The 19,338-nt window shown below is 45.2% G+C and overlaps 1 protein-coding gene across 2 annotated transcripts in view; it reads left to right on the top strand.

Moving 5' to 3' along the window:
• The window catches only part of ECRG4 (ECRG4 augurin precursor), an 80,606-nt gene that overhangs the window by 57,335 nt on the left and 3,933 nt on the right, over positions 1-19,338 (top strand). Inside the window, exons 1-3 of one of the 2 annotated variants that reach the window (XM_053969788.1) lie at positions 2,857-2,961; positions 17,345-17,469; positions 18,151-18,198. In XM_053969788.1, coding sequence (XP_053825763.1) covers positions 17,382-17,469; positions 18,151-18,198 — 136 coding nt within the window. In that variant the 5' untranslated portion in view covers positions 2,857-2,961; positions 17,345-17,381. Of the gene's footprint in view, positions 1-2,856; positions 2,962-17,344; positions 17,470-18,150; positions 18,199-19,338 lie in introns of those variants that run through there. The other variant, XM_053969787.1, reaches the window with a different exon arrangement.

Below are 19,338 nucleotides of genomic sequence, written 5' to 3'. Positions count from 1 at the left end.
GTAAGTGTTTTACCAGGCAGACAGGGAATTAGTCTGATAGGTGGTTTGTTGTATCATCTGTGTGCTGGGATATGCAGCCTGCAGAAGGAGCCTAGATTAAGCTATTTGGCAGGATTATTTTTGCTCATGGCCTTCACTGAGGTGCCTTTCTGGTGTAGCTGCAATCTCACTTCACCCTTGGCAGTGGCACGCTGGGGCATCATCGGGCTCTTCTGGCTGGAGGACAGTCATGGATCATCATGGACAGTCATGGATTGTGACAGCCAGGAAGAGGGAGCAACAAAGCTCCTCCATGAGTGGCCTTCAGCCACAAGTGTAACATCAGCTACCCTTCCATGAGGGCCTGTGACAAAGGGCTGGGTGCCCTCAGCATCTTCTGCTCTGTGCCACCTGGACAATGAGGGTGCTACAAGGTGCATGTGTGCAGTAGAGGGAGTCACATGAAACCCCCTCCATGGGGCAATGCAGGCCTGTGTCGCTTGCATACTGCCAAACATCCATGAAGGCAACCCTTTGGCACATGCTTCAGTCTCTAAATAGCCAGCAAGGTGTATGCAGACAGAAACCTGCGTGAAGATGAGTGCCTGGGGACAAGCAAGGACATGCACTCTCTTCTTGCTGCAAAAGTTGGAGTCAGCAAGGTGATAAAAAGCAATCAAACCACTGGAGTCCCTTTTTATTCCTGTTGCTGTAAAAATAATACTTGTGACAGATTTGTCTCTCCACCTCCCAGTCCAAAACTGTCCCAAGGACTGGATTTCTCTTCCAGATCACTCTGATGGGCAGCCCTTCACCTACTTCAGGGAAATTACTCACAAAAGACAAGACCTTTGGGCCAGACGGAGGGACAGGGATTTTAAAGCCCTTACAGGACAAAAAACTGGAGTGGCTTGTCATCTGCATGGCTTTTGAGCAGGTATCTCTGCAGAGACTTCTTCATTTTCCAGGAAAACTGGCTGAAATGTTATGAGAGCTTCTTAAGGAATACCTACAGCAAGCATACCTCCCTATGTGTTGGTACAGCCCTTATCACAAAGCGTCTTGCTGCTGCCACTGTGCAGTTAAAGCAGGGGTGAATACTCCATTACTGCTCGCTTCATTTTTGCTGGATTATTCTTCTGCCAGATTATTCTTCTGGTGACTTAGTGAGTTAAACTGTGCAGGTGAAGACATGATGTTGTCAAGTCAAGGTGATATAGGTGGTGAGAGTACCTCCTGGAAGGGATGAAGGGAGAAGAGAGTCTCTTCTTGGTTGTGAGATGTCCCAGTGTGTCTCAGTCTCATCTGACTTGGCTCTCAACATTGCATGGTGTTTTCCTGTCCTCTGTGCTGTGTCTCATTCAGTCAGTAGGAGGGTGAATCAGGAGATCAAGTGAAATGATAGGAAGGTTGTTTCTCTCTTTTCTCTTGGGGTATTTGCTGCCAAAGCTGCTTCCCTGATTGGACCACTGCACAAATCTGTGAAGGGCCATGTGGGCAGACACAGCAATGTGGGGAAAAGCAGAGCAGGGTTTGCTTAACCCACCTTTGCTGTTAAAAAAGCATTCACCACATTGGAGCTTCACACAGATCAGACCTGAAGCTAAATTTTATTTTTCTAAGAAGACATCTCTTGAGTAAGCACTGATGTTTTCTGGGGAGTCAGCAAATAAAAAAAAAAAAAGGCTTTTGGTGGCTTCCAGGTGCTGTTCCTTTAGGTTTAAAAATCTGTGCCAAGTGGACTGGGTTTTGCTGAGTCAACAGCAAGCCCCAGTGGTGGTGCTTTGAAGTCTGCATGATCCTGTTATTTCCAAGTGGTGGCAGTAAGTAAAGCCTCTCCTCCCAGTACTCCTACATGAAGGTGGACATGTGGCTGGCTGCCTGGAGGTGAGCCCCATGTGCAGTGTCTGGGCCCTCATGGATTGCTTATAGCTGCTTTGCCACTGCATGTCCAGGTACGTCCCATGAGCAGGAATATTCACCCTGATGTGGCCAGACATCCTGAAGTATGATCCAAAGGGTACATCCATTTCCACTGAATGTCTGGATATGTATCTTGGCCATTCTGGCACTAAAATTATGTAATGTGCCTCCAAAATACAGCTGTAACTGCATCAAGTGTTTATTTAAATTGATTGCAATTCCCTTAGGCCATTTGCAACATTACTGGGATATCCCACTGGAAAAAAAAAGAGCTTTTTAATATACAGATGCCACACTCATTGTCTATTCCTCATTAGCTACATATTCAGATACATTAATTTGATATCATTTATGTCCATCCTGTTTATTCCTCCTGGATCATCCGTAACAAGAAGTTGAAACCACTGCATTTGTGGTAAAACTCAGTTTTGCTGCCACAGCCTTGTGAAGTTTTGAGCACAATGGGTGTTTATCAGTAAAATGGGCCTTTATGGACCCCAGCCTTGTTTCCTGCAGTAAGGGGAGCCTGCTGGTCATACCTTTGGCCTCTGGCCCTCCTGCTGACCCAGGTGTGCTGTCCCTCCTGTGTCTCAGCTCTGCTGTACCAACACATACTGGTTCCCAACACCTGCAAGGAATTAAAGAGCTCTAAAATGCTCCCTGGAGCTGGGCGCTCATCGTAGAGTACAGCTGACACAAAAGCTGAAATTCCTTTCACATGAGAACATGGGTACATCTGCTTGCAATCATTTTCCTCCAGGCAGCTGGCCTGATCAAGGAGAAATGTGATTCTCTCCACTTGGTCCAAGGAGTGCTGGGTAGACGCCTACAGCCAAGGGGCTGGGATCTGGGAGAGGCGGAATAAACGCGCCTTTCACGCCCAGCATCCCCACCAGTCCCGTGGCTCCCGTGCTCTCAGCCTTGGTCGCTTCTTGCCCTGCTTGCAGGAGGCAAGGCATGCTGAAATAAAGAGAAACTTTTCCTGTGGCAGGAAAGGTCGTTTCTTCTGGCCAGGCATTCCCATCCTGGGAAGGAGACAGGAAGCATATTGCATTAAAGGTAAACTGATAAAATATTTGTCTGCTGGAAGACAGGGAGGAATGTCAAAAACATGTCAGTGTTCTTTAAAAAAAGATATTGTGGCATCTTACTCCTTCCCTGACAACAGCTGTGGGGTGTCATAAAGAAATGTTTTAGCCTTCAGTGATCTGTAGCCTCATGCAGGGCATTTTCCTTGCTGGGAGGATGCTCTTTGTCTGCCTGTGCACGCCTGTGTGTGTACACGCTGGGATGTGAATGCACACTCTTCAGTGGAGGAAATGACTGAAAGTATTAGAAGTGAGTGGATATAGAGGGGATATTAGCAGAGTGCCTGGGAAATCTAATGTTTGTTTGTTATTACTTCCTTTGTTGCAGCTGACCAATGAGAAAACAACTTAAAAAATCACTTCTTTGATGAAATGTGCAGTTTGTAACACAGATGTCTTATGGTTTCTGTACTTCTGTAGATTTGTCATATTCCATGTTAAAACTTGCTTTTTATGCTGCTACACAACAGGACTGAAGAAGTAATTTATAGGTACAATTAAGAATGCCATGTTTGGAGAATAAAGGGAGAGTGTTTTCAACAAAAGCAAGCTTGACAATTGTGGTTCAGCTTCACTGTGATTCCTGAAAGCAAGCTGAAGGCAGCAGCCAGAGTGTACTTTTAGTCTTCAAATCTGATCATCAGTTGATATGTTTGTTAATATGTTTGCCCCAGATCCTCAGGCTGGACTTTACTCATAGTCCAGATATCTGAAGACTTGAGCCAGGTTTGCAGAAGACATTAAAAACTCAGTGATGCAGTTGTAGCCACAGTGCTCCAAGGCACATGCATCCCAACCCAGCCACATCATCCCTACAGCTGGACTGATTAAAATGGTCAGAAGTGACAGCTCACCACAATCCTGCAGGAAAATGCTGTGCTGCAGGCTGGGCAAGAGGACCTAGGGCAAGGCAGCCTGCTTTATGTATACTGTTTGGAGGCATATGGTTAAATCAGGCATGGACTGCTCCTAAACTCTTTGAACTGAACTCTAGCTAAGACCTCCTAAGGTCTTGGTTTCAGTCAAGTTATATGCTTGGCCTCAAACAAGTGCCTAATAAAGAAAGCAGTTCTCTTGAATAAGTCTTACTTTGGACTTTTTTAAGAATCTGTTTTGTTTAGGGAAGTTTTGGTAGGTGGAAGAACACCATCCCTTAACAAATGCAGAGAACAGTGATGGACAGATAATGTTAAAAAAAATTGGCATGCAGAGGTTCTGCATATTTTACGTTTGCAGTTTATTCACATACATTCATGCACACCTGTAGAGTTTGAAGGTGACCGTAGAATCATCTGTGCTAGAGCATGAAAATTCAAAGGGAAACATCTGTCATTAAAGAACAATAGGAAAAAGCATTTATTTATCACAGGCTGAAATGCAGAAATGTTTGCATGTTGTGTTTGCCTTGATTTACTAAAGGGAAGACTTAATGATATAAAGAAGCATTGTCTGTAAAACACTCTGTGGGGTCTGCTGTTTTCTGGGACTTCTCACATGAATGTTCATTTGGGTGTTCCAACACACTGACACAAAATCCACCACGGCATTTTTAGAGGCCTCATACTCAATGTATTTTTTTAATACGGCTTCATTCCCTGCAAATACTAATGTGGATATATAGAGATGAGAAGCTTTCCAATGACAGACAGATGGGCTGCCTTTAAGGCTGTGTCAGTGGAAATACTGATTGCCAAGTGTGGTTACTGAGAGAAGATGCTGAAGCCTTTGGATTTGAACAGTTAACAGAGCGTGCATCAAATCTGGATTTTCCGTTATAGGAAGGATGAGCCCTTACGTCAGTCCTTCCCTGTGGCAGCCATTAAATCTGATGGTTGGGTCTCAGTGTAGCTATGGGAAAATGCACATCTGTGTTCCTTTGCTTTGGGAAGTCTGTGCTTACAGAGAATATTCTTACCACTCACCACACAGATTTCATCCGCAGCAGGAGGATGAGTTTTTGTTCTAGGCAGGAGGCACAAGCACAAGTCTTTAACTTTGGGGAGTAAATGGAATTTGTCAAGGCCTTGTAAAATCACTCTTGCCCGTTGGTCTTTCTAATGTTACACCAGTGCCCTTTGCCTTCTCTGTCTCTTACTCGCAGCCTCTCTGATCCTTATAGTGCTGTCATCAGCCACCAACCTTTTTCAGCTATTGCCTGAAGCCACTGCTGAGCAATTGGTGGGAAAACAATATTGGTTAGGTTGGAGGAAAGTTGGCTTCAGCTAGCATTTTTGTATAAATTTGGAGAAATCCATTTTTTAGGTGACTTGTGAATGTACAAACTCTACACTACCACCTGTCTCCTCCTTCCTTTCACATCCAAGAGAGATGCATTGATTTTAAAGCTAGATGACATCACTCTAAGCTGACCACATGCATAATTCAGGTCCTCTGACATGCCTGTATAAAGTCATATTTCAGGATCAAGAAGAGTACCTGTGACAGAGACTGTCTTGACAAGGAGAAGAAAACCTCTCCTTGATTAAGAAAGATCCACATAGTCCAAGACAATTCTTTAGAAGTTGTTACAGTATTGTTAACACCCATCTGATGTTTCCCCTTAGACTCTGAGCCCATTACACATCCAATTAGGTTAAGAGAGCTTCAGAAGGGAGGCTGCCTCACTATCTGCACTGCATTGTCCATGCACAGAATTTAAATATCAGTAAGAAAAATACATATGTTTCATAAGCGTAGTTTTTCTTGTCATAAACTCAGCCTCAGATAATTTGGGATAATTTGCTCCTGAAGCTGCCTATATAGTAGAGGAAGGGAATAGGAAGATACATTTTCCAGCATATTTGCTATGCAGAAAATGTGCTTAGATCTTTGAGTAATGTTCCTAGTTTGTATTGTTTATTTACATATGAGTTTAGTCCTATGTAATGACAGCTTATTTTGAAATGAAAATATATGATACTTAAGTGGAGACTGGAGATGAATAGGAGAGAGACAGCTCAGATGAAATAATAAGAGTTCGAATTTGTTCATTATGATACCAAAGTGAAGGTATTTTGTCAGCCTTTGTTTTAATCTGTTTCTTTTTTTAGTCTTGCCTGGAGTTGCCTGTGTGCTCGCAGGGAAATCAATCTATGCCTTGGGCAGTGAGATCTCTCCATGGCTAGGGACACTGATTGATTGTTTCATATATTGAGACCGTAGGTTTGATGGGAGTTCTATAGGAATGGTAACAGCAGTGGAGATGTGAAGGTTTTGGCTTCTTTACTAAAATACATACCTAACAACATACGTTCCTTCTTATCAGATAGAAAGTTCTCTCTCCACTGTGTATTTATCTCTTCTATGTATTTCTTGTCTCTTTTGTATATTTCTCTCCTTCCTCTTCAAATACCTCAGTATGGATTGTTTGAAGTACAAAATAAAATTAGTAAGTCATGTAAGATTAGTATTATGGAAAATCTTTTCCATGGACAAATTCAGGGGCTTTCTGATGATTCAGTGATTTGGTTGTATTTTTTGGTGCTTTCTTGGTGCTTATTTTTGGTGCTTTTTTTTAAAGTGTAAAATAATTTCTCATGACATGGCCAACTTAAACCCCATGACAAAAATATTCATATGAACTTATCAAGGGTAAAGGATTGGTTTTACTAAACCCAAGGACAACTATTGTATTTAAATTAGCAGAACCACAACTTTTCTTATCCTAGTGCCTAAATTTTGCACAGCAGCTGGTCAGGCCCAGTCTCTAAAAATTGTGCTCCCATGATGGGTATGGTGTTCTTCAAAGTATGACTGATCTATCATTTTCTCTTAATTGAAAAAAAAAAAAAAAAAAAAAAACAGCAGAAACCTTTCTATTTGCTCCTATCTCCTCCCTGCTGTCCAGCAAAGCATTGGAGTCACGGTCCCTGGAGGTTTTTAAAAGATGCATGGATTTGGCACTTAGAGACATGGTTTAGTGGTGGCCTCAACAGTGGAAGGTTTGTTGTTGGACTCCATGGTTTTAAAGGTCTTTCCCTACTAAATGTTTCTATGATACAGTGATCTTACTATGTCTGGTTAACAACTGAAATTCAGAAAAAACTTCTTCACAGAAAGGGTAACAGCATTGGAATGAACTTCCTATGGAGATGGTGGAGTCACCATCCCTGGAAGTGTTCAAGAAACAGCTGGACGTGGCACTGCATGCCATGGTTTAGTTGACCACGTGGTGATTGGTCAGTGCTTGGACTTGCTGACCTTGGAGGTCTTTTCCAGCCTAAAGATTCTATTTGATTACCAACATCAAAGTGATATTGCTGTCCCTACATTAATCAACATAAAAATTACAAGTTTAAGTGACATCTTTAAGAAGATGTTTCTATTCCAGTTATAAGTTAGTAAAAATAAACAATCTAATACTACTGTGTGTCATCCCCCAATCTATCATAGAGTCATTACTGTGCCAGTGCCATTTCTGTAAGGTAAAATAAATTCTCAAAGGTTTGTCTGTGTGTTTACTCACTGTATGGCTAAACCCTAACCTGGACTCACGCGTGAGAGAAAGAGATTGGTGTCATCGGGGCATCAGGGCATTACCAAGCTCAGGTCCTCCCCAATTCCAAACACCATTCAGGAATATGTACTACACTTGCAGCCCATTTTAACAAATAATTACCAGGTAAAAGCGTGTTTGAATTGTAGCCATTAGGTGGTAACATTACCTAATAAAAAGGCAGTCACTGTCCTTCACTCAGGAACTTCAGATCTGCCATGAAGGATGTGAAAATGTGTTAAACCAGGACAAGGTTCTTCAAAGCAAAAAATCACTGTGGTCCTCTTTAAAATGAAAAAGGAGTCAGACACAAAGATTTGTAATGGCAGATCTTGAGAGAGGAGGAGGCAAAAGAATTTTGTGTTGGTTTTGGTAAAAGTAAGTGATTGAATTGCTCATTCCTATATGAGGAATTACATCCTCAGAATTCCTCTCTCTGAAGCTGATTAACTTTCAGATTAAAGTTGGTATCTGGTCTGGCCCAGAAACTGAGTGATCTGGCCAAAACCATGGCTGTCTTGCCTGCCAGGACATTTTTGATGGAAGGGAAACAACATGCTGGAGATAGATGGCAGCATCTTATCTCCTCTGTGCCATCCTCTGTGGCAGGAGTTCCAGGGCAAAAGAGAAATGATGCCGGTGCCTCAAGGAGTGAACAGGGACCCCGGAGGCCTGTCTACATTGACAAGTGCAGGCAGGTTCTTCTGCTTGGTTGATGGAGAGCCAGCATGGGTTCAGGAGTTCTGCAGTCCTCCTAGCACAAAGAGAGCTAACGTGAGCTGGGTCAGGCCCCATGCGGTGATTTGGGATCAGAGACCAGCAGCCTTCCTTTCTGTCGCTCACCAAACACAGGCTCAGGAGAGCAAAGAGATGGGGATGAAATGCCCACCTTTCCAGCTGAGCCATGCTTCTGTGTTTTCTGAGATCCAGGCATAGAGTACGATTTAATCTTTCTGAGATAAATGGGATTCCTTAGGGCTCTTGTGATTAAAAATGCATGTGTGCACGAATACTTGCCGGGTGGGTGCCTAAATGGTCACAACAGGCAAAAAAACCTCCCCTCAAATTTCCATAGCTTGCAGCCACCCACCCTTTGAAGTCACTGGCTTCCAGAGACAGCTGGATGCAGTGGGGCTTCACAGGGGAAGATTAAAGATGTCACTATCTCTTACTCAGCAGCAGCAGAGAGAGACTACAGAGAATGCATTCTCCTGGAAACAAACTGAACTGTAAATCAGAGAGGTAATCCAACATCAGATGAGCAGAAGCATGGGCTTATTCACAGGCAAGGCATTGGTGGAACTGGGAAGCACAGATATAAAGCAGAGCCAGCAAGAGCGGCCACAGAGCAGATCAAGAGGGGTGTTAAGGTCATGTGTGATAAAGCCAGGAAGACAAGTGAGGTTTCTGCTCTAATAACCTGAGAATCATGCTCCAAGCTGTGATGCACTGCATGTTCCTAAGGCTCCCAAGGGCTCATTTTTGACCCGAGGAGAGAACAATCACCTGGCCTCTGCTGTCAGTGACTCTGCCATATTTTGTATTTCGACTGTTTGGGCAGACGTTTTGCATCCTGTGGGCCTGCCTCGGGCAGGCTGGCAGTGCTGCTGGAAACTGCAGCCCATGTGATTCCTACCTGCCTGATAAGGCAGGCAGGGGAAAGCAGGTGGTTTTGCTTATGCTGAAAATGCCTGGCACACTCCAGGCAATGTTCCAGCTCCTCTGCTTTGAAACACAGGCTTCAAACTGAGCCAAGGGTGGAAGCAGTTCTCTGGGATGTTCACCCTTTTCCTTCCCCATGAAATTGCACACACTTTCTCCTATTTCAAATAAAACCCACATATTTTTACAGCATGTGCTCAGTAGGCACATGCTGTGTCACTGCATGTCTCTGAGGCTCATGGCTGTGCTGGTGAGGTGGCAGTGGAGGGCACAGGACTTCCCCTGCTGCCCAGGCTGTCCAGCATTGCTGCGGGCTCCTGGCGCTGTGGGGACAGAGGCACAGGGAGGGAAACCTTGGCTAGACCTATTACAGATTCACCTGTCACTGTCTCAGGCTCTTTGCTCCTCAGAAGGCAAACCTGTTCTGCTAGTAAACTTCCCTGCATGGGCTGAAATCCACTCTGGAACATGCCCACATTTTAACCACTGTCATCGCTAAGATTTAAGATTTTTGAGATTTTGCATTTTCTAAGCTTTGAGTAGGTGCAGCTTGTTTGTTGGGTGGGTCTGGGTTTTTTGTTTTGTTTTGTTTTGTTTTGTTTTGTTTTGTTTTTTGTTTGTTTTTGTTTTTATTTTTGTTTTTGTTCAGGGTTTTTTTATGGGTGTGTGTACATTCTGGATGTGAATAATAAAATAGGGCAATGAACACAAGTAAAATATTGCTCAGAAATAAGAAGCATAAAAACTAAGTATCCCAAATGACAGCAGTAAAGGAAAGAATGATTTGAATAAAATCATGCCATGTCAGAAAAATAGGTATTAATGTACTACAGTCCCTCTCCATCTCCCTTCCTGTTAAATCTGACATACAGACTTCCTATATGCTTCCAGGTTTATCCTAAAAGTATGCTGGAGGCAGTGGAAGAGAAAAAGGAGAAGGATTTCTTAGAGAGAGAATGTTTTTATCCCTCTGTGGAAAAGAAGCAGCCATGATCTGATAACATTGCTGAACTAATCTGCTTCTCACTGTGCTTATCACCAGAGCAGTAAGGTAAATTTTGCAGTGAGGGCAGCAAAGTACTGTCAGTCAGTGAAGGGAGGAGGACGGACAGAACAACAGACACCATTTCTTATCTTGCAGGCTCAGACAGAAGCTTAGAAAAATATCAGCAGTAGCCAAGCAGGAGCAAAAAACTCCCAGCAACTTTATTTTAAGTTTATTATTTATTTATTTAGTTAGTTAGTTTATTTTATTTTCTATGGAAAATATGAGCTCTGATATTTAAAATGGACCAAAGAACTACTGCAACCAGTTGAGATGCAATGGCTGAAATGTGTCCCAAACCATGTGTCGAGGACAATGAGACTCACAGCTGACAACAAATAAATTTTTCCTAAAGAAAAGATGTTTGCTCTGGGTCTTGGGGCTGGTCCTGTCACTGTCAGGACATCCTAGGGGCAGTGGAAGAAATAATATGAAGCTCAAAATATTTTGGAAAGAACTGACTGATGATTTAAATATTCTTCCTTCTGTTTGGAAGGAAAACAGTTCTCCTGCAGTTTTCTTGGAACAGGCTGCAGAAAATGATTTGGAGTGCCAAGTGCCTCTACCCTAAGGCAAGCAACCTGGATAATATGGCTGGGAGATTTATGGAAACCTTATTAGCAGAAAGTAATAATTTTCTGGGTGTTAGGAACACTGTTCAGTGCTGCCATGTTCTTGATCAAATGGATCATTTTAGTGGATTGCTAAAATCTACACAGTGCTTATTTGTAAAAGATGAAGTGTCATCTCCTGCACTCCCTGGCCAATTTCCAACCCACCTATTTGCCTATCAAGTTGTGATGACATTGAGCTCATTATTTTATTCTAAGTCTCATTATATTTGATAGGGGGGTTTTCTTGCAAATCCAACTTTGGGAGTTCTGTGATTATATGAGCATTTAATCTACACTATATTTAAGAACATTACTGTGTTGAAACACTTAAAATCATGAATCCTAATAAAGAAAGAGGGAAAGAAACCAAGATCAATCTTTTTAGTGTGTTTTTTGTTGTGCTTGGAATTACTGAATATCCTTGAATAGCCATTACTGATACTATCTCTTACATTTTAATGGACAAACCACAGCTCTCTCAATAGCTACTGTGATGAGAGGCAAAAGCAGTGGTGTCTCTCCTATTCAGAGCTCTCTTTGTACAAAGTTTTAGGCACAATATAGCATATTAACTGTAGTAATAATAGTAAAACACTTTAAAATTCAGGATGTTTTGAGCCAGAGATTCCGCCCCCCCGCAACCTCCCCACCAAAAAAGCTACCAGAATTTCTTCAATAAGCTCCTTGCCTTGCTCCTGCCTGTATATTCTTGTAGTCAGGTTCAGAGTGGTTTCCACTGGGTTGCTCCCAAATTTTTGCCTCAGGCTTGCAAGACCATAATCCTCAGTCTAACCCCATGCTGGAAAAGTAATGAAACCACCAGCTCTATCCTGCTATCCTGCTGCAGGCTTCCCTCCAATTCATGGTCTTTGTTATGCTGAGGGGCTTGATGGAGTTTACACCATGAGTGAAAGGGGCCCTGCTCACTGCTCCTCATTCCAGAGCTGTCTGGGGAACTGCCCTGCTGACAGCATTAATTAACATCTTTCAATGAAATTTCAACATCAAGGATCTACTACTGTCACCAGTGGTGATGAAAAACATTTAATCAAATGACATCACTGGTGCAGACTTTCTTACCTAATGCCCTTGAGAATGCTGCCCAACCACACCAGCAGAGAGCTTCCAGCACTGGTGTGCCAATCAAACACAATTTGCTGGAGGCAAATCAAGCCCTAAAACAAGCCCTAAATCAAGGCCTAAAACAAGCCTTAAACACCTCCATACACAGAATCACACAGAATCACAAGGTTGGAAGAGACCTTCAAGATCATTGAGTCCAACCCATGCCCTAACACCTCAACTAAACCATGGCACTGAGTGCCACATCCAATCTTTTTTCAAACACATCCAGGGATGGCGACTCCACCACCTTCCTGGGCAGACAATTCCAGCACTTTATCACTCTTTCCATATAACACTTTTTCCTAATATCCAACCTGTATTTCCCTTGGTGCAACTTAAGATTGTGTCCTCTCGTTCTGTCAGTTGCTGCCTGGTGAAAGAGACCAACCCCCACCTGACTACAGCCACCTTTCAGGAAGCTGTACAGAGTGATAAGGTCACCTCTGAGTCTCCTTTTCTCCAGGCTAAACAACCCCAGCTCCCTCAGTCATTCCTCACAGGGTTTGTGTTCCAAGCCCCTCACCAGCCTCATTGTCTCCTCTGGACACGTTCAAGCATCTCAACGTCCTTCCCAAACTGAGGGGCCCAGAACTGGACACAGCACTCGAGGTGTGGCCTCACCAGTGCCAAATACAGAGGAAGGATGACCTCCCTGCTCCTGCTGGCCACACTGTTCCTGATACAGGCCAGGATGCCCTTGGCCTTCTTGGCCACCAGGGCACACTGCTGGCTCATGTTCAGCCGGCTGTTGAGCAGTACCCCCAGGTCCTTTTCCACCTGGGCACTGTCCAGCCACACCGTCCCCAGTTTGTAACACTGCAGGGGGTTATTGTGGCCAAAATGCAGGACTCAGTACTTGGACTTATTAAACTTCATCCTAGTGGACTCTGCCCATCCATCCAACCATTCCAGGTCTCTCTGCAGAGCCCTCCTACCTTCCAACAGATCGACACATGCTTCCAGCTTAGTGTCATCTACACATTTGCAAATGAAAGACTCAAACTTCTCATCCATGTTGTCAATAAAAATACTGAACAGAGCTGGCCCCAGCACAGACCCCTGAGGGACACCATTGGTGACTGGCCCCAGCTGGATGCAGCACCATTTACCACCACTCTCTGGGCCCGGCCATCCAGCCAGTTCCTAACCCAGCAAAGAGTGCTCCTGTCCCAGCCGTGGGCTGCCAGCTTCTGGCAGTGTGCTGTGAGAGACAGTGACAAAAGCCTTGCTGAAGTCCAGGTACACAACATCCACAGCTTTTCCTGCATCCACCAGGAGGGTCACTTGGTCATAAAAGGAGATCAGGTTGGTCAGATATGATCTACCCCTCCTAAACCCCTGCTGGCTGGGTCTGATACCCTGGCTATCCTCTAAGTTCTGTGTGATGACACTCAATAGAAACTGCTCCATTACTTTACTGGGTACCGAGGTCAGGACAGCTGGCCTATAATTAACAGGATCCTCCTTCCCAACCTTTTTGTGAATGGGCTGCACATTGGGAAGCTTCCAGTAATCTGGAACCTTGCCAGTGAGCCAAGATTGTTGGTAATGATGGAGAGTGGCTTCACAAGCTCATCTGCCAGCTCCCTCATCACCCTGAGATGGATCCCATCTGGTCCCATGGATTTATGAACATCCAAGAGTCTCAGCAGGTCTCTGATTGCCTCCTCCTGAATAACAGGGGGACCATTCTGCTCCCTGACACCATCTGCCAGCCCAGGAGGACAGCTGTCCTGAGGACAAGCTGTCTTCCCACTAAAGACTGAGGCAAAGAAGGAGTTAAGCACTTCCACCTTCTCCTCATCTGCAGTTACTAAGTTCCCTCCCATCCAGTAGACAGCCGAGGCTGGTCTTACTCTTCCTTTGCCATTAATATATTTGTAAAAAAAATTTTATTATCCTCTACAAAAGTTGCCAAATGAAGTTCCAATCGAGATTTGGCCTCTCTAATTTTTTCCTACATGCCCTGGCAACCCCCTTAAATATTTCCTGAGACACCTGACCCTCCTTCCAAAGATGATAGATCCTCTTTTCATTTCTAAGTTCCTTCAAAACCTCATTGCCCATCCAGGCTTGATGTTTGCCTTGTCAACTCATCTTTCGTCACACAGGGACAGTCTGTTCCTGTGTTCTTAAGATCTCTGTTTTAAAGCACACCCACCTTTCCTGAGCTCCTTTGTTTTTAAGGGCTGCTTCTCAAGGAACTCTCTGAATAAGTCTCCTAAATAGGCCAAAGTCTGCCCTCTGAAAGTTCAGTGTAAGAGTCTTGTTGATGTTCCTCCTGAATTCACCAAGCATCAAGAACTCCAACCACCACATCTCCCACCAGCCCATCTCTATTTGCAAACAAAACGTCTAACATAGTCCCTCCCCTGGTGAGCTCATTCACCAGCTGTGACAAAAAGTTGTCATCCACACGGTCTAAGAACCTCCTGGACTGTCTCTTTCCTGCTGTATTAAGTTCCCAGAAGATGTCTGGCAGGTTAAAGTCACCTACTAGAACAAGGTCTGGTGATCCTGGTGATGCTGAAGAAAGGGAGGTTTTAAAGAGAGCAGTGTTACTGCTGATGGAGAGATCCCAGGAAAACATTGCAGTATTCCAACTGTACACACAGCAACTGTGGTTTTTCGTGGTAAATAACAGAAAGGGGTACTGCAGACATGCCAATAAACTTGGATATTCACTCGGGGGTAAATACTTGGAACAACAATACAGTAGTTGCAAACACAGCAAAAAAATACGTGTCTTACTACCAGACTTGGGCAACACTGCCTTAAGTCCTTATAACACCCTGAAAAGAAATAGAGATTGCTACTGGGAAAACATCAGTCACCTTTGAAAAGAAGTGCTGGTATGCTTTTTTTACTTTATGTCAAAAACTTCTGTCCCCTGAACTGAGAAAGTGACCTCTTCTCGAAGACAGTGCACTCACTTTAAACCTGAGGGTTATAGTCTTTTGTCAATCACTTCTTCCATCACTAGAGCAATGAATTTCTACAATAACCTTGTACTTGAGTCAATCCTTTCTCTGGGTTTCACAAGATTGCATTTTATCCCAGCAGTTTCTTGAGTCACCATGGTGTATCTAGTATCCAGAAGAGGCTCTGTGCTTTGTATTTCCTTGGCTGAGAGGCACAAAGCACCTGAAGTTCTGCAGAGCCCCAGCTCCCACACAAGGCTTGTTACAAACCAGCCAGCTGAACAAAACACCCTTTGCCATTACCAGTATAGCAGTAAACCATGAATATTCAAGAATTATTGCCCTGGTTTTATAAATTAACTCCATCACAGCTTTTCCATGTAGTCTTGCATATGTGCTCTTCACTTCTGTTGCTTCTAGCTATATTCTGCAAATAGCTATCCCAAAAGCTCTGGTGGTTTTAGCAAACAGGCTGTCAGCGTTAACCTGATGAAAGAGCACATTGATTCAGGAGAAGGGGCATTTGCTCCAACACAGAGTTGTCTGCTGACACTTGAAGCATGGGGCTACAGGGAAAAACCACACAAAAACAGTGACAGAAAAGACAAACAAGTTCTGGTTCACATTTGCATGGGAGTTGAGCTGGGACCCCAGCCTCCTATGGAAGTGCTTCCATGACAGAGATCGGGAAGGTGCTGCTCCCTCCCGCTCTCTCTGTTTCTCTGTGGGAAGATGTGGCTCCTGCAGAGAGCAAGAGGCACTTGGGATGGAGCTGTTGTTTGACTTTGACACTGCCACTTGAACTGGGATAATAGAATCATAGAATGGTTTGGGTTGGGAGCAACATTAAAGATGATCTCATTCCAAACCCTCCACACCATAAGCAGGGACACCTTCCCAAAGACCAGGTTGTTCAGACAGCCCCATCCAACCGGGCCTTGAACACTTCCAGGGATGGGGTGTCCAGAATTTCTTGGGCAAGCAGTTCCAGGGCCTCACCATCCTCACAGTAAAGAAGTCCTGCCTAATATCTAAACTAAATCTCCTTCAGTTTGAAGCCCTTATCTCTTGTCCTATCACTCCATGTTCTTCGAACAAGTCCTTACAAAAACGATGAGCAGAGACGCCTGAGCTTTAGCTCAGAGGTGCTGGGGGATGAAGGACAGTAAGGGAAAAGCTTTGAGTGCAGATTCAAGTGATTTTTTTCAGAAGAGGAAAGATGTGTGGGGCAAACAGGAGCTATTTCCTGTAGCAGCATTCAGGCTGGGGCTGGGACACTTCTGAGGGACCAGCCCACTCTGGTGATTCTTCTGCATTTTACAGGAAGTGGCGAAGCCAGCCATGGGGTCTGGTCCCACCCCCAAGAGCTGCTGTGCCTGTCTGTGTTCCACATCTCATCACAGGGAGCTGCCACTGCACAGCTCCCCCACCATGCACTCAAGGCTATGTGTATATATACACATACATATTCAATGTACATATTTATATACAACTGCAATATAAAGAGTATGCACTCTGTGTGTGTGTGTGTTTATTCATCTGCAACTGATCTGGAACCAATCCTTCTTTCATGGAGCCAAGGCCCCAACACCTGCCAGATTTCTCACAAGTAGTTTACAGAGGGAGCCTGGCTCTCCCTTGCTCTCCGCTGGCACAGGTTCAGCGGGAGGTGAGATGCTCATTATGGTCTCCTGAGTGCTGTGGGTCTCTGCTGCAAGGGAAGAGAGAGGTTTGTGTCTTAGGATGGGTAAGGAATTCATTAGGAATTCATCTGGGGTGTTTCTGGCATCTGCAGGGGAAGGAACTGATAGAAGATTAATTCACCAAGGGAAGGTTTAAGTCCAAATTAGGAAAAGGCAAGAGTAAGTTTAGGCACCATTAGAGTTATGGAACTTAGTTTGTGAGTTTGGCCTTTGGTCCCTGAGTTCTTACAATAAACTAAAACTGTCCATATGTAGAAAAAAAAAAAATTCCAAATAATTTTTTAAAGCTAATCAGCTAAAATGCATTGTGATTTTCTGTGGGTTTGGGCAGTGGGAGGAAGGGAGGCAGAGAAAATCCTGAACTAAGTCCCCTTTGGTTGATTCTGTTTAGTTTTTCCATCAGGACAATCTCTCCATTTCCATGCATGTTACAACACTCTGGCAAACTGGGTTTATATCGAGAGCAATGCGAAATGACATGCTACAGCCATTTAATTTTTTTTTTACATTCCCCTGTCAGAAAAGCCTGCATAAACCGCTGAAAGGTCTTTACCAGTCGCACCGGATCGATTATGTGTAGCTCCAATAAAGAAGTGCTTCTGGGAAGTGGCGGAGCAGACGGATGGATGCCTGGTCCTGCCCGTAGCCCCACGGCATCCCCGGGCTGCCGGTGCCCGCCCGGCCCGGCCGCCTCCCCGCCCCTCCCCGCCCGGCGGGACGGGCCCTTCCCTCCGCTCCGCTCCTCCGTCCCGCCCTCCAGCTCCGTCTTCTCCGTCTCCTCCCGCACAGGTGGGACTCCTCTCCTCTCCTCGCCGGCCCTGCCGCGATGCCGCCGCCGTGTCCCCGCGGGGCCCTGCCCGGGGCCTCCCTCCTCCTCCTCTTCCTCCTCTTCCCGCTGCTCTGCGCGGCCCCCGGTGAGTGAGCGCGGCGTGCGGGATGCGGGACACAGGGAAAGCATAACCCGGCACGGCCTGAGGAGCGGGAAAAAAATCTTCCCTTGGCACCCCGCGTGGGTGAGAGCCTTCGGACGCTCCAAGCCTTGTGCGAGTTAGCCATCTTTATAAAAGGTGCTTGTTTGCCAGTGACTGAAGCGTTTCGGAACAGCCGAGCGCTTGCAGGTCTCCCGTTGCGCCGCCGGTCTGGGGGTCAGCAGGATGACTGCTTCGATGTGCTTTGGGGCAGGATGCCAGGCACAATTTGGAGCAGTCTGATAGTTAGCACAGCCCTCACCCAGTGACTAGGGGCTTTCAGTGTTACCATGCTGCTCTGGGTGCTGGTACTGGCACCAGCTGCAGTTTTCTGATGAAAAAAGATAATAATTTACTTGGTGAAGAAGGTCATTATAGAGTTTCCCTTGCCAAGAGAGCTGGGGAGAAGATGCTGGAGGGTCAGAAGCTTCCCTGCAGTGTATATTGCACTCAGGTGTGGAAAGGGGAGCAAAGAGAGCAAGTTTCTCCTGGGAGAAACTTGTCTACTTTGCCTCTTGAACTGGAGCTATGACAAAAACACTTCTAGCAGGTTTTGAGAAATAATCGTCTGTTGTTGTTGTTATTTCCTTCTCAGTAAATGTATGTGTTTTATTTTTATTTGTCTAGATGTTTCAAGGGGAAATAAGCTTAAACTGATGCTCCAGAAACGAGAAGGTAAGTAAAGAGACAGCAAAGTGCTTTCCCTTGTTTTTCCTTGGAGTCAGTTGCTGTCAGCTGAAGCTGTCGATGAACTGTCCCTGTATCTCCAGCTCCAGGAGAGCAGATGGAGCAGGAGGCTACAGGCACAGGGCCACACTCACTATGGGCCACACCAAAACCTCCTGCTCAGGCAGAGCCTCTGCCTGTGTGCCTGTTTGGGATGTTGGGCTGGAGGCTCTGCTTACCACAGCTCCCTCTGAAATCCGGGGTTCCCAGCCTCAGGCAGCACGCCTGTCTCTTGCTCTGCACAGAGCACAGCACCGACCTTTTCCAATGCATGCATGGCAGACGTGGCATTTATCTATTTGGGGAAGTCACAATCTTTTCCAAGGAATGCATGGAAATACTACTGGCTCAGGCACAGGGAAGAATATGTGCAAACCTGGCTTGCCTATGATGCCTTGACTTGTTCTTTTTGTCTTCTTGGCCCCATGTGTGCTTCCTTTTTGGAAGACTGCTCTCTTATGGGAGAGATGATGGCCAAAGGCCCAGCAGTCAGAAGCATGGAATGGCTTGCTGGTTGAGGGAAGGTGGTAGAAACTATGCCAACTGGGAACAAGCTGCACCACAGCAGATGAAACATCCCAGAAGTTTTGGCCACCTTTCCTCAGCCTGCTCTATGGCTGAAGCAAAGAATTTATACCTGCACAGAGGGGACTTCACTTCCTGCCAGGCTTTCTAATTTTGTTCTGGGGTTTTTTTCTGGCATCACTCCACCCCTCTTACCAGAACTAAAATATATATCCCACCCACCTCTGTTTTCCTTCTGTGTGGGTTCCTTATGTTACCGTTCTGCACTGCTTGTGTGAAGATAGGAGTGACCCTTCTGCACCACAGTAGTGGCCACTTGTTTTTTCAGGTCTCCTGGGGAGAGGGACTGCCTGGGGAGGGCTCTCGGGGCATGCAGACAACATGGCTTAGATCAGGACAAACTGCAAAATTGATCATGGAGGGAATATGCAGCCTCTTTAATTCCAGCCTTTCTCCCCTTTTCTGGTTGGTTTCTAAAGTGAGAAGGCTGAGTGCATAGTACTGCTTCCCTTGCTGGCAGTGTCCCTTGTGTGAGGGCTCATTCATGGGACATTTGCTTAGATG

This window comes from Vidua macroura, chromosome 2 (genome assembly GCF_024509145.1).
Source record: "Vidua macroura isolate BioBank_ID:100142 chromosome 2, ASM2450914v1, whole genome shotgun sequence".
Lineage (NCBI taxonomy): Eukaryota > Metazoa > Chordata > Aves > Passeriformes > Viduidae > Vidua > Vidua macroura.
This window is presented reverse-complemented; position numbering and strand designations above follow the sequence as displayed.